General features: G+C 38.0%; 1 protein-coding gene across 1 annotated transcript in view; it reads right to left on the bottom strand.

Moving 5' to 3' along the window:
- The window catches only part of TENM3 (teneurin transmembrane protein 3), a 422,372-nt gene that overhangs the window by 57,526 nt on the left and 344,370 nt on the right, over window positions 1-20,476 (bottom strand). Inside the window, exon 15 of the mRNA XM_065695099.1 lies at window positions 5,289-5,435. Coding sequence (XP_065551171.1) covers window positions 5,289-5,435 — 147 coding nt within the window. The remainder of the gene's footprint in view (window positions 1-5,288; window positions 5,436-20,476) is intronic.

The raw sequence follows: 20,476 nt of genomic DNA, 5'->3' as shown, positions 1-20,476 counted from the left end.
AGACCTTGACAGACTGGAGAAATGGGCTGACATGAGTTCAACAAACAGAAGTGCAAAGTCCACCTGAGGAGAAATAACCCCATGCACCAGTACATGCTGGGGTCAACTGGCTGCAAGGTAGCTTTGTGCAGAAGACCCTGGGAGTCCTGGTGGACACCAAATTGAACATGAGGCAAGCAACATGCCCCTGCAGCAAAGAAGGTGCCAGTGACATCTTGGGCTGCATTAAGAGCAGCCTCAGCACTGGGGAGGCCATATCTGGAGCGTGCTGTGTGCAGGCTGGGCTTTCCAGAGACACAGAGTCACAGACATACTGGAGAAAGCTCAGTGAAGGGCCATGAAGTATTTAAGGGCTTGACACATCTCTCCTATGAGGAAAGGCTGAGAAAGCAGACAGTGTCCAGCCTGGAGAAAAGAAGGCTTGGGGAGGGGAATCTTATCCATGTGTACAGATACCTAACGGGAAGGTGCAAAAAAGACTGCCTTTCAGTCAAAAAAGACTGTCCTTTGCTGGCCAGCAAAAGGACAAGAGACAATGGGCACTGACTGAAACACAGGAAATTCTGTCTAAACATCAGGAAAACATTTTTTTTACTGTGAAAGTGGTCTGACATCGTAACAGGCTGTCCAGGGAAATTTTGGAGTGTCTATCCTTAGAGATACTCAAAACCCAACTGCACACAGCCCTAAGCCACATAATCTAGTTGACCCTATTCTAAGCAGGGGGTGGGACTAGATGATTCCAGAAGTCTTTCCAAAATCAAATAGTCTGACTCCTGTGATTTTCTAGTCTCATTCTTGTAAAATATGAAACCCTTTCCTAACTGAAATACTGATCTCCCTTGCTGGCCAGGCTCTAGAAGCCTGGATCAGTGACAAGGCTGGGGGTACAGATGGTTAAAAGCATGGTTTGGGGGGTTTGTTTCTCTGTATGGTCTCCCAGGAAATATCTGGTGCAGTTGCCAAAGAAATGCTTAAATTTCTTCATTCATCTTTGTTAGTTTATAAAAAGCAAATGTACATCTGGAGTATAGTCTGCAGGTCATAAAACTGCATGAAATTGACACCTTCTGAACTAATCAGCTGGAAATGCATTTTTACAAGCCTCTCTGCTAACATCAATCAGAGAAAGAATCTCATTTTCACCAGCCAAGATACAGGGATACGCTGTTTGTTATTTTTCTGTGGAGTTTATCAGTAACTTGCCCAGGCGAGTGACGGATGGTTATGAATCTGGCTCCTTATAACTTGAGAAAACATTTTTCATTCTTTCTCTGTACTTATGTGGCTAGAGCTATCTAGTACCACTAAGTTGAGTACTCTATTGCACTGTGTGAAGCAGAGTAAAATTTCCTTTCCAAAACGGCTCTGCAAAATTATTGATGAATTTGTTTAGCCTGTAAAGTATGAGGCTTAGCTCAACACTAGTGTTATCAGTTATATCACTTAAATGTGATAGTGAAATTATAAAGAAAATAGAAACTCCTACAGCCAACTGGACAATCATTACAAGTCTCAGAAAGCTACTTATATTATTTTGTGTAAGCGGTTATGCTATATGCAGAAGATGCAATGACATCATTGTTTTCTTCCTCAAAATCCAAATTCTAGCTGTAAAAATCTTGACTAATGTTATTTTTCCTGCTGTTGCAAAATGCACAGAATTGCAATGGAGCATGGCCTGTTGATCAGGTTGCTTGGAGAGACTAATAAACCCATCAAAATATTAAATGAGAGGAGTCAAGACAAAGATAAGATGTATCAGTGAGCATGTTTGCTTTTGAATGGAATTTAAAGGGTATATATAAAACTGCTGAAGGAAGAAAACGAGGGGGGCAAAATAAGTCCTGAGCACAAGTTTTGCCCAGTGTCAAGGGGAGATCGTGACCAAGGACTTACATAAATCACACTGTTGCCAAATAAGTGATTATATATTTAGGTGACAGAAAATCTCCATGAAGTGAAATTCACTGCCTGCATAAGGAGAATACAGTTTTGGAGTTAGGTTCCTGGTCATCTCACCAGGATGGTTTTGGCACACTGAGGCAAGAGGCTAGAAAGGACGGAAAACTGTATTAAGAAATCTCAGTTATCTTCACATAGCTCAATTTTACAATAGGCTACAATGAACAGACTCAATCATAGACACCAAAAATGACTGCCTCTAGGAGGAGCTGGTTGGAAAAGCCACAAAAGCAGGAAAAGTTTTATTCCTAAGCAAAGCACAAGGCCCTTGTTCAATGTTACTATTGCAGTATCTCTACAAACATACCTACACTGTACTCAAATTCAACATTTCTGCTGGAGTGAAGAAACCTAAAATATAAACTGTTGGGCTCTAAATAAACTGTCACTCTAGAAAGAAATTGTGGAGTCACTGTGGATAAATACTATGGATATATCAACCCAGCACTCTCCACAAACCACAGATGCAAACAAAAACGTGAAGAATAATGGGAAGTGTTGGAGCACAAACCAGAGAACACAACCATGCCACTGTATCTGTCCTAACTGAAGTACAAAGCTCCTGGAATTTCCTGAGCTTGGGTTATCTTTGTACTTAGTAACCCTTCTGACATTCAAAACGTTCTGTGGCAGTCATTTCCTACTTTAATTAGCAGCCTGATAGTATACCAAAGAAAAGGTAAGTTCACAGTTGTCCTATTACATTCTTTTGCTAGGCATTTGCCACTATGCAAGTCATCCTTAAGGAGAAAGAAAATGATCCGCAAGACTCCCAGAAATCTGCATTAAAAGGCAGATGAGTAATAATCATCCCATCATGTGTCAATGGTATCTAGAAGGGAAAATGATCAAGTATGCCTTGATGTCATTAGCATTTCCTATGGAGAATATTCCCATTGAGGTCCTTGGGATGCTCATGTTCACAGAATTTGAACAGTCAGTCCCAGAAAGAGCTAAGAATCAAAGGAAAAGCAGACATTGCCACTAATTAATAATACTACTATATGAAACATATTTTATCCAGTGTAGGATGAAACATAAACATTAACCACAGCATATCAATTAGCTAGCAACCAAGATAACTTTACATAACCACTGACCCTGGTTCCAAGTAAATCACACTACCTGCAGTCATGGTAAAAAGGCAGCATAAGTGCTCAGATAACCTAATCTCCCACAATACACAAATACAGCAGAGGCATCCTTGTGCCATTCCCTGCAGCTGTCTGGAATTTGAATGGCTTGCTCAGGAGATTAGTGGGCTGATTGCAGGTACTCTTTGAAAGGGAAGAAACACTGCCTTCTCTTTCCAGGAGGGTTTATGGCAAAAAAGACTTTCTTTTCCCGGTTTTGTTTGGTATGCTTCCAGTTTTTAATTTAATTTAATTGGTATAATTTAACCCTTTTCCTCAGCCAGTAGTCAAAGACTGACATTAATATGCTCTGTACTGAAGCATATGAATAAAACTAAGGTCTACTGAAAGACAAATGCCAGTGACAAATGGCATTACATAAGTCAATCATGGTAAAGCAACCATTTGGCCAATTCCTTCCTCATACATAGGTCCTTGATGTCTGTAAAGGAAATAGTGAAAAAAATAAAAATTAAGAGAAATAACCAACAAAACACCAGTGTTAAACTTTTTTTTTTCAGTATTGTTCTTTCTGCTTGAACTTTAAGTCATCCTGTTCATCCTTCTGCTTCAATTCCTTGTTCCTCTTCTCCTTTTCCTCATAAAAGGTATTACTGTTTTCAGTCTGAAGGAGCATCTTCTTTTCCCTTGTTCTCATTTTGTTCACTCATGTTCACCTTGCTTCTCCTTCCTCCCACTGTTCTCTTACCTGCTCTTGACTCTTCCTCTGATATGTCACATCCTTCTGTTATCTTTAATGTTTACTGAATCTGTTTTAGTCTATCACTGGGCTTTCAACATTTTTCCCCTACGCAATCTATTTTTTCCTCCACGTTGTTCATGCGTTAACCTAGTTTCTTCTCTTCTTTCCTTTGTCTCTTTTCATGCTTGCAGGTTTCGCCTTCTTCCTTATGTTTACAATCTCCTGGCCCACCTGAACTGAATTCCCCAAACAGCATATCCCTACATGGAAATGCTGTGGCTAATAGTTCCACTTGCTCCCTTCCTACATGCAGAAATTCAGCTTTACAGTAGCTCAGATTGCATATATCAGATTGAACCAGATTCTTTAGGCCCCTGAAAGTGCAAAGCTGACTCAAAATACACAGTATGCAAAAATCAAACAATGTGTAAAGCAATAAACAGCAGCAGTGTTTTAACTGTGTTATTTATTTTCCTTGAGAAGTAAATGCTGCTGTTACTTATAGTTTCTGAGGTCTGAGATCCCAACTGCAGTTGGGGTGTGAGAACATAAAGCCAATCGGCAATGACAAAGTCATACGCATCCCAAAGCTGAAAAACAAAGTCACAGATGACTTTATCATCATCCAGAAGCTCTACTGGAGTTTCTTATCTCTGCTCTGAAGCTGAAGGTGCTAAACAAAAAGAGTTGATGTGAGAATCGGAAGAAAGACAGACAATAAAAGCATTATGCTGATCTAATATTTGACTGCATTCACATTTAATCTTGTTTTTGTGTGGTTTTTTTTTGTGTGATTCTGGAGTCATGCCAAAGTAAGCCCCTCTACCTTTCCCACCCTGCAGCAGTGATAGCAGATTGATTCCTTGAGTCAACACTCCTGCCTGCATCTTACTGCAGACTGTTACCTGTCACCCGAATGACAGTCTGCAGAAAAGCAAGCCAAATAAAACCAAACCAAACCCCAAAACTTCTGGGAGCATCCTGTCAGTTATTTGAGCATTCACAGGCTATGGAGGGATAAGATCTCTGCAGACTGAGCAACCAATTGTTTCCAGCAATAGTATCATAGGTCAAAACATAAACTCCCTGTTCAGCCTTTTCTCTTTGGATAATTTCCTTGTGACATCACTGAAAATTTGAACTCCTTTCTTTTCTCCCCTTCCACTATGGTTCACTGAATTGAGACTATGATTTATTCCAGTATAAAAGAACACTGCAGGGAAACTAAGGTGACACCCATCATTTTGTAAGTACATATCTCACCTGTCATAAGCAGCTTGAAAGGCTTTGCTGACACGCCATATAAAAGCACTGAATACTGCAGCATATTCTTACAAACAGAGGAGCTAGTAAAATGCATGTATGGTTCTCATGGCAGTATTTAATCACCTGACTGTAAAATCTCCATTCCTCAACAGGAATGGAGAGTGTTAGAGATCCTCTAGTTGTTATATCTTAGTGTTAGAGATCCAGTTGTTATATCTTACCTCCTTCATTGTCCTTACTGTCAGTGCAGAGAGTTTCCATGGCCACATCACAGCCCGCTCCCCTCCATCCTGGCTGGCAGACACAGTGCCAGCCATTTTGGTCCAGCGTGCACCTCCCATTGCTGTTGCACAAGCCAGGGCAGCCCTCTGTTGAAACAGACAAAGAAGAAAAATCACAAGTGATTTAAAAATTGCAATTCTATGAAAAGAAATAAAAATACAAACAAGGGACACTTACTGGGAACAGGCCTTAAGAACAGCACAAATACTGTAATTGCACATGGAGTGGAACAGCAACATTACCTGGGGAACGTAATTCTTAACAAAGTGGCATCTTTGATTGGCCTGACACTTGAGACACCACTTACCTGTACAGGCAGGAAATAAATGCACCAATCCTCTAAATACCTGCAGGCCAGACAAAATTAAGTTTGGTTTTGAATTTTTTTAATTTTTTTTTTCTTTGGCAAAGTAACAAGAGATGAGTGCATAGTGCAAACACAGCTCTGTAAAATGAGACATTTTTCTGTGCTCATAGAGTAGATCATTATTTGCTCTATGCAGTATTGGTTACTTAGTGGCACAAATGTTTAAGCTCCCTGTTACTATGAACAAATCCCTCCAAATTCTTACGTAGGAAAATGGGTATGATTTTAGTCACGTAACAAAAGAAAGCATTAACTTTATCTGGTCTCAGAGTTGCCGTATATTCATGTGAAATTACAGTGCGCTAAATAATTGCACAAAGTATAGGCCAGTTTTAATGACTATACTTTATGCCAAAAAATACATTCCTTTCCACAGAATAAGCAAAGCCCAGGAAATAGTGAAGCAGCTTAGCATCTATTCTAACAAACACTAGGATTCAGGCTGCATACGGAATGGACAGGACCAACAGGATTTCCAACTAAATGTAATAGCTGTGCGTATTTGATTACTTAGGACGGACAAAATGAAATACCATAAGGACCACAATAAAACATTGATAGACTGAACAAAAACACGGTAGTGACGTGCTTCAAGACAGATAGCAGAAAGTGATTTTTTGTGACAATCTCCCTAAGGCTTTTGTGCTGTTACCTTTATATCCTATCTTGTCTGCTTTTATGGCCAAGGAGGGAAAATTTGGGAAACAATTAACATAATTTAATATATCCAAAATCGATAATTGTTTTCAGTCTAACATTGCATTAAAAAAACAGTATCTGTCACTTCTTAGTGATGAAATCTGGCATGCAGCCAACATGATCTGTATGAGGATGACAACACTATAAATATGTAGATTTTGGTGTTCCTTCTCTATGACTATGATAAGACACTGACAGAAGCAAGTACAGATATGGCACTAAGTATCTTACAGGAAGGTGGCTACAAATCAGATCATTTTGGACACAATAATTTTCTGTAAACATCCAAAAAGCCTAAGTAACTGGCTAACCGTTTCACTTTGTAGAACTACTGTCTTTGTGAACTAATCTACTGACCCATTTCAGTTGAGCTCAGTTGAGTTTAGAACAGTCTTTCAGAGGTAATAGTCTGTTTTTTAATTCTAAAAACTTTTGAATTTACTGACTTCTTTCAGCCATGTAGCTCCAAATTACAAACATCTGCAGAAAAGAAGTTATAAAGGGTGCTTAACTCTTGTCAAATTACTTAGAAGGCAGAGATCAGGAAAACCTTTTATGAGGAAGGATGATGATGCTACAGTTACGGATATTGTGCCATTATGTCAGACTGAGATCAGTCTTGCTACCCTTTCAGACTCTGGTTGCTGACAGTATTTGTTGATGAACTGAGAGCTGTTTTTTTCTTTTATCTGTTAAATTTATGGAAGACTCACATATTTAATTGCAATACTGACAGAGTGTTTTAGGAGTCAGCTGGGTACACTCAAGACTTATTGCGTGAAAGCCTGGATATTGCCATGAATATTGTCATATTCTAATGAAAAAAAACCAAAACCACAAATAAGGAATAAAGATACTCAGGGAAAGAAGGGTAGGAATATTTCAAACATCCTTCTAAATCAATTTTTCCACCATAACTGAAGATACAAGAATCTTTGCTGTTTCATGTTAGGCTTTTGCATCCTTGAACTTTTTAATTGAAAATGTTGCATAGAGTAAACAAGCTTTTTTCTAACTTCATACAAAACACAAGTCATAATTTCCTATAGATTTTCTACATTCAGATAAAGAAAAGCTTAAAAGCCTGGGGTATTCCATTGATCTGACTATATATAAACACACACATAGCTGCAATTAATCTGTTCTTTAGAACTAATGACACTTGTTCTGTGACAAAAATATTGCTTTGCTTTGTTTCCTAAATGTTTACAGCTTTGTAGGTAGAGGTCCAATGACAAAACTAACAAAGATAAAGCACCAAACAGCAAATGAATACTATCTTCAGTTTTTGGTTCAAACAAAATCAAGTACACATATACAGTTTGTATATAAATGTATAATCACTGATAAATTATTACTACATAACATAAGCAAGATATCATTTTAATTTGAGATGAGCTGAAAGTCGTATGAGTTCAATCTATAATTCATGGAATGTATGTAAAAGAAGATTCTTTTGCCAGACTAGTATGTTTGTAACCATATATTCATATAAAAAAGTACATGTAGGTATAGGCATGTCATCAAAGAGCAAATATACAGTACCTTTCACTATCTTATCCAAATAGTGAGCTTGAGAATTAAAAAGGAAAAAAAAAAAAACAGACAGACATTTCAGAAGTGTCACATAAAACAAGAATTGTTCAGAATTCACATGCAAATCAAGCAGGTGCACCTGAGAGAGAGGTCTTACATTACAAAATGAGAATGTATTTCAAAGCTTTTAAAAATGCAAGAAATTGTCTTTTCAGCAAACATCATCATGATTCAATGAAACTACTTTAGAAAGGAGGCCTGCAGAAAAAAAAGAGATGCTGCCTTTCTGGGACTATGTTTTTCTTCCGGCTTCTCTTAGCATGCTTTGATTTTTACATATAACAAAAATATAATCAAAGCTAGTTAAAAAGTCAAATTTTCAACCCAACATAAGAGTAATTACTTAGCTTATGAGCTTTAACACACTGACCATACTGGAATATCTTTTATTTCAGGTCACGTATGACTCTGACAGCATAACCAGCACACTATCTTAATTCCAACTGGATTAGAAGGAAGCTTTCTTCTGCTTCAATTCAGCCACAGTTATTCTTCCAAGCACACACACCAAGTATGCAAATAAGTTAGAATATATATATGGGATGGAAGAGGGCACAGTGGGGTTAGTAGTGTGGTGATCCATTTCATTTGAAAAATGGGTTAAAATTAAACAGAAGGCTTCAGACATATAAAAATAAATATCATAGTGTAAAAGAATAGCCAGACTTTTTTTTCAAGTTATGACACTTAAAATTTCACAAAAAACATTTTAGCAGGCAGGCAAATAGATGAATGACAGAGCACAAGACAGATTTAAAGCAGCAGGCCCTACTTTTAATATACAAAACACTGCAGTGATTGGTTACACGTTCTTGCATTCAGGGAACAACTGCAGTTGTGTTAAAGGGGTTAATGTAGCAAAACTATGTAGTACAAGTCCATTGTAGGCTATGAAATGCAGCCACATGCACATAAGGTGGCAGGGGTATTACAGACCATTGCAGCGGGGACACACTGAGCTGAGTCAACAACGTTGGATTCCATTCAGGTTTTGCTGTGGACAAGGTCTTTCAACAGAGCCCTCATGGGCTCTCTTTCCAAAATCTGAACTTTTCTAAATCCCTGCTGGATGATGGCCCCTGTCTGGGAAGTACTCTGTCACTTGTCATTGTTCCTTAACTTTGTGTCTTGGGTGAATAAAAAAGGCATTTCCAACCATGGCCTCTCCTCCAGTTTGGAGGGAAATGGGAAAAAAGCTCTTCCCAAGTTCAAGGAGGGAGGTGATGAGATACATAGTCACAAAAGCCACAGTCACTGCTATGACTAAGAGGTGGAAATTCAAGTGTCAGGTGTCCACAGTTGTTGGTGTTTTTTTCCACTTTTTAAATATTTTTTCTATAGAGGTAAGGTTAAAGGGAGGCAGAGAAAGAAGATGAAAACATCAATTACAGAACATTTAGAACAGCAGCAACAAACTAAAAAGCTTTTCACATTAACCACAAACAAAAAGGAAAGTGATACAGCTGCATTTCAGGGTGGATCAAATTCTTCCTCTTACTCATCCAATATAACACCCCTTGCTCCTACACAGCTGCTCTTAGAACACCGTGTAGTATGTGTGGAGGAAAAATCAAGCTTTATTTCATAAAATGGAAGCAATAAGGTAAGGCAACTGAAAATAATCCCTGCAATCCCAGGCCCCCACATGCCATTTCCTTTCAGAAATCCAATCTGCATTTAAAAAACAAGGATTAAGAAAATGCTTTTGAAGATTTCTTGTACCCAGTAGTCTTATAAGAAGTCACTTCCAGACCATAAAATTATAATTTTCAGAAAACAAGCTCTACCTTCCAGTATCCTTTTACTTATGATCCGTTGACAGTAAGGACAACGTTAGAAACTATTTTGGTTAACATGCAGCATCCTAGAAGAATCAAAAACCAGAAAACGAGTGACCAAAAATGGTTTAACTTTGAAGTTAAAGCAGTGAAGTTTAACTAGCCATGCTGTTTTCCTTATCCACGGCACTGCAAACAGGAATGAACACAGCTTTGTGCGGAAGCACATAATACTGGCCTTTTTACCTCTGTACACAGAATTCTGGGTGGGATTTGGAGCACTTCAGTAGGATGGAGCATCTCACCATGGTGCTCCCTGGCAAGATGTTTACACATCTGGCACATGTGTGCTATGTTAACTCCTTGAAAAATCTAATGAAGAGATCAGACAATATACCTACAAGGGTCTTCTTGCAGGTGACGACTGTGACATTTAAAATCTTGCTATTATATCCAGGAGTAGACGGATTTTGTATAGCTCCAAAATGCAGAATAACAAAAATGAAGATATAAAACTTATGCATCTTCTAGGATAGTCAAAATCCAAGAAGATGTAAGTGGCATTCAAAATTAATACAACATAAAATATAAATCAATGTGTGTGGATATTTAAATAACTATGTGGCAGACAAGTGTATTTTAAAAAGAACTAATAACTTCAGGCAAATTCACATTTAACACAGCATATTTCATAACCAGTCAGAACCCTGACTTTTTTCTTTTAATTTAATGTCTCCCATTAGTTTCCTTTCAGAGATGTAAGTCAGTGTCCTCCTTAGATTATTCATGTGCTCCAGGTATGACAGAATAGCCACAGAATAAAAGTACATATTAAATCCATTTATCCCAATCAGCTCCTGTTTAAGTCAGTATGAGTCACATACCCATTGATTTGATGTTCCTTAATTAGTACATATAACACTGCTTTATTCTGATTATTCTGTCATAAAGGATTATAAGGGTGACATGCTTCTAAATACTGTATAGCAGATTTATATTTTCATTATTTATATTATTATCCTCCACCAGACATCTTCACCCACCATAATCTTTGTAACCTGCACACTAGACTATAACATGCCACATACTTTTTGTAGTGTATATAGTCCCATTTTAGCATCAGCTAAACAGCCTCCAAGAGTCATGAGCTACTTTGCTGCAAGAGCAGAATTTGACCTAATAGCACCACCAGACATGAAGCAAAACTACAAAAGAATGTGACCAAAGCCATGTTGATCGAGGTCTGCCTAAATTAAAAACTACTTTTATGGTTTTTTGCTTCCTGCACCTTGGAAGTGTGAACTGAACCCTTGCATCCTCTCTAGTAATACTACTAGCTGCCTCTCCTCCTCTAGAGGAGCTACAGCCTCTCCCTCTAAAACAAAACAGAAAGGAGAGGTTAGAAAGAGAGAAGAGAGATAAAGGTGAAGGGAAAAAAAAAAAGATGATGAAGAAATAATCTCAGCATGAAGAAACAACGAAGAACATTGTTCTGCTCCTCTTCAAGCAAGCTCTGCTTTGCTTACTTCTCTTCACCTTCCATAATGCAGTACAGCAATCCCCAGTCACTGGCCAACAACTGCATATACATCTCTGCTGCTAATACAAACTTTATGCTCTCAGACACAGATCTTTTACAGCAAGATCTGAGCAACACAGGTTCTATCAGCCATGTTTCCACTTCCACATCACCTTGCATAAATCTATAATCTTTCTCCCTAAATCAAAATTATTTAGTATCTTCACACTACTGGTGTGAACAAGAAGCGTATTTTTATCTCATTTTACAAGTGAGTAACTAAGGCACAGAAAGATCAAAGTGAGAATCCATCTACTTGGCTGAAAACACAATGTGGTTTTCCAGAATACTTAGAATTATACGGCATTTCATACACAAACCAGCATTTTGGCAATTCACACACAAGCACGTCAGGTCCCCAGAAAATGAAGAACAATCAGAGAACACTCCTTCAAATTTTGGCTTTGTGAACGACTAACAGAAAATACATGGTAGAAGTAAAGGTGGAATCCAGTTCTTCAAAATCATTCTTAATCAGGAGACCATACCATGAATGAGTCTCTGGCATAAATGGAGTTTTTGCATGCAAAAGCCTTCACAGCCATGCAACAAACATTCTTAAGTCATGTCCATCAGGTGCAAAGGGAAGAGTAGTTATTTATTACAATGATATGTATATGCTATAATTAATATATATCTTCTGTTGTATGATATAATGATAATGACACCCAAAAGAGTTCTCTTGTGGCCTTCCTAACTTTATGTTGTTGATTTTGCAACTTCAGTTCTTTTAACATGTTTTTTGGGCATTTGAAAGTTCTTGAGTTCTATGCACATAAACTGGAAAAAAGGAAGGGAGAAATAAAAGATTTCATTCTGTGGCATTACATATTTTTTCTTGCTGAGCAACAGGGAAGCTTAGCTGAACCACCTATGCTTCTGCCATTTGTGCTAACAAAGTGTTACGAACACTACTTCTTACTCCCTTCACAGCCAAGAAGTAGCAGGGGATGAGGGGCACACTTTATCAGTGGTTTCACAGACACCTGCCAACAGAAAAGAAACTCTTGAGAGTTTCATTGCAATTAGTGGGGGAAATGGAGCTTGTGTAAACAGCGTTTTGTGCTTGTTTTAGGTAATCTTGTACAAAACTCAGAGTTGACAGCTCTGATCTGACCCATCTAATCTATTCAAGAGTCAGTCCATGGTGATTTACTTCTCCTGACCTGGCTACCACATCACCCTTGAATTCCTTGCATTTCCACCCAGGCACAGTTTAACGATCCTGACAATCAAAATACCTTTTGAACATAAAAAAATATTTAACAAGATATCCCTTCTGATATCTAATCCCAGTATTTCTTATTCTACCCACAGCAGACTTAGGAAATAGTGTATTAATTCCTTTAAGCAACTGTTTTTACTCTCAAAGAGTGACTAAACAAAGCCATGCATCCGTATGCAATTTCTGAGGAGCTCCATACCTCTACAAGAAAATTCAGAGAAGTCCAGAATTCATAAAATTTTAAAGCCACCATTCTAACCTGTCTTCAAAGCGTGTCTTCCACTCATGTCAAATTCATCATCCACTACAGCCTCTTCTGAGTCCTGGCGAGCTGCTTCCTAACATGAATTAGTGCAGTTGATTATTCTTACTTGAGCACAGAAACCAGCATTTGTTGAATCACACCTTATTTTTCTGCATAGTCTGCGCTATTTGTTAGAGTGATTTTAAATTCTTGTCCTGTCTTCCAAAGTGCTTGGGGGCAGTGAGCTTTGGTATAATTTACAAATTTAATTCTCTCTATTCATCACTGAACAGTACTGAAAGCACATGTTCTTCCACTGTAAGCAGCTCATGGTCGTCATCCTTTCTCTGAGTTTATGAGAACCTTGTCTTAGACATACCATATGTTCAGAGCACTGCTGCCAATAGAGGAGGATTAGAAACACTCTTCCCTTTTGATACTTCTTTACTCCTAAATTCCCATCTTGCCCTTCTTGTAAAGGAGAACATATGGATGGAATAATAGTTTCAGGCAATTTCCTTTGTTTTCCTCCCTACACGGGCTAAAACACAATCCTCACCCTGAAATCATACTTTCTTTATCATTTCTGCACTTTTCTCCAGTGTCCAGGTAGACCTGCAGCAGAAATATTTCCTGCATATGTTTCTGAGGAGAAACCTGAATCCACTGCAATCTATCCTTCTCCAAAACTGCAATTGTTCTTTGCAGCAACCATTTGTGGGCTTTTATGTACACAGGCACATCAGTCTACTCCCCTTTAGATTTTTTTGTTCTGGAGTCCATGCCAATTTGATTATAAAGTAAGATTTCTCATCATTACTATTGGAAAGCCATGTGTATCTTAGAATAAAAGGTTCAGTTGCCTTTAAGGATATAGCAGACACAGGAAGTTTGGAACTAGTGATAAATTAATGAGCACTATTTAACATCTATTTAGTTGGAAGATGATTTAGAAGAAAAGGTATATGACATCAAGAATTTAAAACTGCCCCAGGTGTACAGGCTGGAAAAGTTTAAACCTATTTGGGACCTCTGATGAACTTGCAAAGACCTGCCTCAGATGTAGGTAAAGCCTGTCACTTACATTAAGAACTGCACAAAAGATAAATTTGGCTTGAGAATGCATTAGGGTATGGAATGGGAGAGGAAGCATTTCATTTCCATCTTTCTTCCCGGCTGGAAGTACTTTCAGAATGTGTCTGACCAGCATGCAGCTATACAACAAACAAAAGCAAGTATTTTCTGGCCACTTCAGCTCAAGTAAGCTTTCCAACATGTTTTCAATTCTTCACATCTCAGAGGATCCCTTTTCTGAAAATGTGCCTAACTTGAACTTCACATGTGGTCCTCATTTAAATGCAAATCAAGCAATTAGCAATTTAAAGTATGCTAACAGATAACTTGTATTTGAGATACTTGGTCTTGAAATGTGTTAAGGCCTGACCAATAATTCACTTTTTTCACAGCTTCAGATATGCGTGCACTGTCTTAAATTTACGTGGTAATTCAATATTTTTACGGTTGCCAAATGTACAAATATTTTGCCTACTCAAGGCTTGGCCTGGCAAATTAATGGCATGCCCTTCAGGCACAGGAAAGATCAAAACCACGTTTGTTCTATATTTCATGAAATCTTCTTAAACTGTGGTTATCAGTCCTCTGGGTGAAAAGAAAGTAATCTCTTTTTCATGGGGTATTTGTATTGAGGGCACAGATACCAATATTGTGGTGAAATCCCAGCTCCAATGTAGTCAGGTGTTTCGATAGCAGGATTTTATCACAATATCGTGATGAACTAACTGATATTTGAAACGATTACTTTTGAATCTTTGGTTGATTTTATCTGAGAATAAACTGAATGTCAAAGGTCATACCTTCATTCAGATACAAGCTTACTTTCAAGATGAAATTTTTCCATTAACCCAAAACTAGGAAATAACATAAATTTAGGAACCTTGATAATCACATACAGCAGTAATTACCCTAACTTGAAGACAAAAATTTCTTTCTGAACAGAATTCTGGAATCTCAGAAGAACCTTAAAATTTATAAAGCATTCTTGTCATGAATATATTAATTAAACACCTGACACGTTAAACCTTTATGAAATGTGAATATTCTCAGCAATTTAAACTTCAGAGAAAAGTAAACCATCCTTGGCAACTTGACATCGACATTAAAATGATGGTGGTCATCTTAATACCAGTTATCCATGTTGCTCTCCCTCTCACCTGCAAACGTGGAGGTCAGTCAAGCCCTCAAATTGGTCCATGGCTGACTTTATCAAGCCCAAACTTTAGAAATATGTTAAAATATATTAAGTTTTCTATAAGCATTTCCTTTAATTAATAGGAGAAACACATTTGTCTTGACTTGCTCTCTGATCTTCTAAAGAGATTAAGTGCCATGTCCCTGTAGTCATATTTGAAATCTGTAATATAAGGAGCCCTAAGCTAAACACATGTTGAAAAGAGCAGGTGCAGACCATATAACTTAGTGGAGGAGATTACTTCTTAGCATTCCTCAACATTAGCAGTACTTCTGAGCTTATACTGCTCATGGTCACAAGGAAAACCAGCACACAAATGTCTTCATATTTGTCCCTAGTCAGAAAATCATTTTAATCAGTCACTAGGATAGAGTTTGTACTAACAGAAATACACTTACGGGAGTATGCTTTAGATGTTATTTATTTTTTTCATAATTCTGAATATGTAAACCAGATGACTTTCCTGTTTTTCTAGCTAAAATAACTGAAACTAGACAATTCTTGCTGACAAAAAGGTATTTTTGTTTGGTTTGAATGTCATGTCAGTGTCTTTCCATGCAAAGAGAAAGGTTAAAATAAATACTTTGCTGTTCTTTTTTATTTTTTTTTTCTCTAGGGGAAATTCTTAGAAGATAAACCAATTAGATGCCAATTCTCACCAGAATATTAACATATTCCAAGCTGTACATTTCTACAGTGGACTGCCACCGGATTTGAATTCCAGTTTTGTGTACCAGGTAAAGCACTCGAAAGCAGCATGAAAAGTACAATGCTAACTTCAGTCCTCCTGAGGGATTAATATGAATGCTTAATGACGTTAATGCACATTTAGATCACTTATGTTTAATGACATGCTTTCTGTGAATGCATATATAAATATTAATTTTGGACTGAAAGATAATCGTTCAACATGATAACAATTAAACAGCTGTAACCTGTCTCGTGTTAAGTAATGGAGCTGCAGGCAAGCTCCATAAACAGATGGTCTTACCCACCCATGCTTAATGTTAAAGACTTTTAAAAAAAGAGGTGTTGACAAATCTGAACAAGAAGGCATAGTTTTAATGCAAATTGGCCAATTTGCAATTTAGATTACTCTAAAACTAATTTGTCTATAGAAAAAAATAAGCTGCATTGTAAAACTGAGATGTTACACAGCACATGGATATAGCAGGTTCCACACCAACATAATTATTTACTGATTTCATTCAGCTAGCAGAATGTAATGGAAAAGCAGCTGGAAAAGTATTCATATTTATGGGCTTCCTATGACAGTTACTTAAATATACTCACGGTATATGCTAGCCGTATCACAAAAAATAATAGACTTTCTGATATAATACCTGTTCCAATCTCACAAAACAACTACTCAGACAGGAGAGGGTCACTGAACTTCTTGCAAGCCAGGACAGAAAGGAAACAAAAATGTATTTTACCACAACTGTGTTATAAAAACTTAATTACAGAGCAAATTTTCATCCAGGCTATCACCTGGGCACCAGCTGTGCATGTGTGGTCTTGTATCACATTGAGATGCAGGCTGAGCTTCACGAAATGACATATGGGCGTTCAACTCAGAGCCAAGAATGTCACTCCCAGACCAAATAAACAATTAACAGGTGATTTTCCATAGCTTTGCAGTAAACCCTTGATTTAACCTGTTCTCATGGGAATACAGGAAATGGTAAAACATTATTTTAAAACATTTTAGGAGTGCCTGTTTTGCTAGGACAGGGGGTAATGGTTTTAAACTAAAAGAGGGTAGATTTAAAGTAGATATAAGGAAGAAAGCTTTTATAATGAGGGTGGTGAAACACTGGCAAAGGTTGCCCATAGAGGTGGTGGATGTGCCATCCCTGAAACCATTCAAGGCTAGGCTGGATGGGGCTCTGAGCAACTTGATCTAGTTGAAGATGTCCCTGCTCACTGCAGGAGGGTTGAACTAGATGACCTTTAATGTCCCTTCCACCCAAGCCATTCTATGACTCTAATTACAATTCTCAGGAGCGACATGACAGTAAGCAAGTTAGATGCCTTAAATTATTCATCATTTGAAACATACATTGCCAATGTTTAGTTCAAACCAGTAATATGCTAAACAATGGCAATAATCCTGAGCTTTGTTAATTCTTTTTAGATTCATTTAATCACAACACTGAATATGTACTTATTTGCTGGACATCTTTGATAAAAATGTTTGGAACTATGTGTTTAGAGCAAAGGTAATGACTCACAAGAGTGGCCGACGCGAGGTATGGTAGCTACCCTGTGCCAGAGATGCATAACGGAACAGTGGATGCCAGCAACACACATCAGTTTTATTGCATTAGTCAAAACAAAACTCACCTTACTATACACACTACTTCAAAAAAAGAGAAAACCCCTGCTTTATTTAGCCTGTTCTGCTCACTCTCACAAATCAAAGTATGTAAAATAGAGATGGATATCAGTTCTCAGTTCCAGTGTTGTGATCCTTAGCCTTAGGGAAATGTCGATGCTTAACCTAGGTAAGCAGATGTCTAATTTTTTTCTGAACTAAAAAAGCAAACTTTTGCAATTACCCATGATTTTGCTTCTCAATGTCCTGAAATATTGACATTAAAAACAAAAAAAGGTCTGTGGAAATTTAGAGCAACTAGAATTTCCTTTGACCAAATTCCCATTTGAATAGCTTGAAGTATATATAAAAATCAGCCCAACTCAGGCAGCAATCTAGGATTTAAAAGATGTTAGTGAGGAATAAAACTAAGGGCTATCTTGCTTTAATTTAAAATATAGGTTTGTTTTTTCTTTCCTTCTACTCTTTAACACATGTCAACTAACAATACAGACAGTGGGCAAAATGAAAATGAGACTGGGCAGATAGTCAGCATTTAGAAATACATATAAATTGTGGGCTGAGGTGCAAAATATTTTTACCATTTTAAATAGTGTTCATGCTTCACAAAAATACCATAATGTCTTTGGGCAAATAAGTTCTGGATTTAGATGATTCAGTACACATTCCAGTTAGCGCCTCTGTGATTAATAGGTACATATCTATCCCATTTTGTGCATCCGGCTAGAGATCTGGTGGGCTGTTCCATTCCCAGAAAGTGAATAAAGTGCATTGCCCTTAAAATTTACAACTTCTCTGGAATATTTCTTTCCCAAAGAAGTTGTAAATTCAGGCTGTTGCACTTCATGGGACTTCCAGCTAATAGCTGCAAGAAATACATTTCTAAAATACTTCCCACTACTGCAGCTAGACGGTTAATGAATTTTAGAAGTAAGAAAGCTGCAATTGTTTATTTTTAGATGTATGAAGGCAGAGTGGGAGTCTTCTGTATGCATAACACAAATTCTGCTACCAAGTTGAGAGTTGTAAGTAGTGTAAAATGCCTGGGTTACAAAAAGGGGTGACAATAAAAACTGGTTTGCAGAGAGAAATATTCCCATGTCCCTTGTGTTTTGAAATTTATTGTTTAGAAAGAGCTACTAACTACTCTAGGGCAGGTGAGAGAAAAGCAATATGACTCTTTACCTGCCAAGCTGAGGTAATTTTTACCCCACTAAGTGGAAATACTCTTGGAAATGAACAATAAAATGACCTGGCTTCTCCGTAACACTGGGCTCCCAAGAAAAATAAATATAACACCAGGCTAGAGACTGTACCTCATCACTTGTCTTGAAGGCTGTAAGGGCAATATAGACAAATCAAGCTATCTTTACCGCAGCAGCCACAAAGTAAACACCCATTTAAAGAATAAACAGGTGGGAAGACAGACCTGCTTGCCCAGTGCTGAGGAAAAACTTGTTTGTGCTTAATATGTTGGAAAAATTGTTCAAGAGCAGTTCATCCGTGTGTGACTACAACCCTTGAACTGCTGCCAAGGTCAGTGAGACCAACAGCAGAGCGATCTGCTGAGTAATTGCTCATTGGCAAGTTAAAGCAGTGAAGGGAAAGTCTTTATCCTACTTCTAAATCTTTACTTTATTGTTCAGAAAGCAGCTCACTCCCCACCTCTCTACTCTGTCAGCATGGTTTCTGGAAGCTCCTCAAAATTTCAACCCTGCTCTCTCTCCCTGGGATTCTGTCGATGCACCTCGGTTGTCCCTCGTATCTCTGAGCAGTCTCATTAGCAAACAACAACAAAATCAATCGTGATTTCTGTAAAAAATAATTCCCGAATCAATCCTACTACTTCACACCTGCCTCCCTTCTACAAAATAAAACGTGGCCTCATCTTCCTGGTGCAATGATGTGGGTATCACTTCATACAGCTGTAACAGGCCCTCATTTTCCCTGCCCTTGAAGCTCACACCAGCTTCTTGTGACCACCAAGTGCAGCATCACCACACTGCCTCTCAGTCAGGGCTATAAGCTACCTGGGAGCACAGCTTGGGTTTTACTGTTTTCTACATACACATGCTCCAATGACGGCTTAGCTGTGCTAACACATTCAGAATTACAGTGCTTTCAAAACATCTATGAAAGTTAAAATTCTCTATGCTCTTCTCAGCTTGTGGCAAGAGCAAATCATGCCATATTCACATCCATCAGCTCTACTGCGATTAAGACTTACTGTCCTGTCCTATTGCTTTGGCTACATCACCTCTTTTAATGGACTCTCCTCCGTCTCTCCAAACATAAAACTATGGGGGTTTTTTACTTATTGGAATTTTTTGTTTTGACTATTTGCATTATCTGTGATTTCTCCATCACTCAGTATTACTCTTGCCTTTGCCTGACCTGTGGCTACCTCCTTTGTTGTCTGTTCAATCCACCTCTAAGTGCTTAGGCATAATGCTTCTCACACTTGGGAGATGTGTCCCATAAATACCTACAGAGCCACTCCTGAGTTACTCCTGTCACAGCCTTTGCTGAGCTTCATGCTACAGTACCCTCCCCTCACACCTAAGCACAAGCTAGTCATCTTACAGCTAGATCATTGCCAGTTCCTTTGTCTGTGCTTCCTACCTGTTGTCACGCAATAGTCTCTCTGTGTGATTATGCCAAGACAAAAATTGTTTGGATAGGACTCTCCTCCTCTATTACAGACTTGCAGCGTCTTGCAGAAAAGCGGATTAGTGTGGAAGGGAATTTCTTAGCACTACAGCTATTCAAAATCAATATAAAAACGATAAACCTTCTGGCAAGTCCTCCTCCACTTTTTCTTAAATCCCTTTATTTACACATATAATTTCTCATGCTTGTTCACTGCCAAGGCCTGTGCAGTGGAGAGGGATATCCTGCTGAATATGCGACATATGGACTGCAAATCACTAAGAAAATCTCCATTGATAAAGGTAGAGTAATTTCCAAAGGATTTCAGGTGCTAGAACTAACCTGATTACAGAAACATAGAAGCTGTAATAAGGATAGCTTCT

This window comes from Lathamus discolor, chromosome 1, assembly GCF_037157495.1.
Source record: "Lathamus discolor isolate bLatDis1 chromosome 1, bLatDis1.hap1, whole genome shotgun sequence".
Classification (NCBI taxonomy): domain Eukaryota; kingdom Metazoa; phylum Chordata; class Aves; order Psittaciformes; family Psittacidae; genus Lathamus; species Lathamus discolor.
This window is presented reverse-complemented; position numbering and strand designations above follow the sequence as displayed.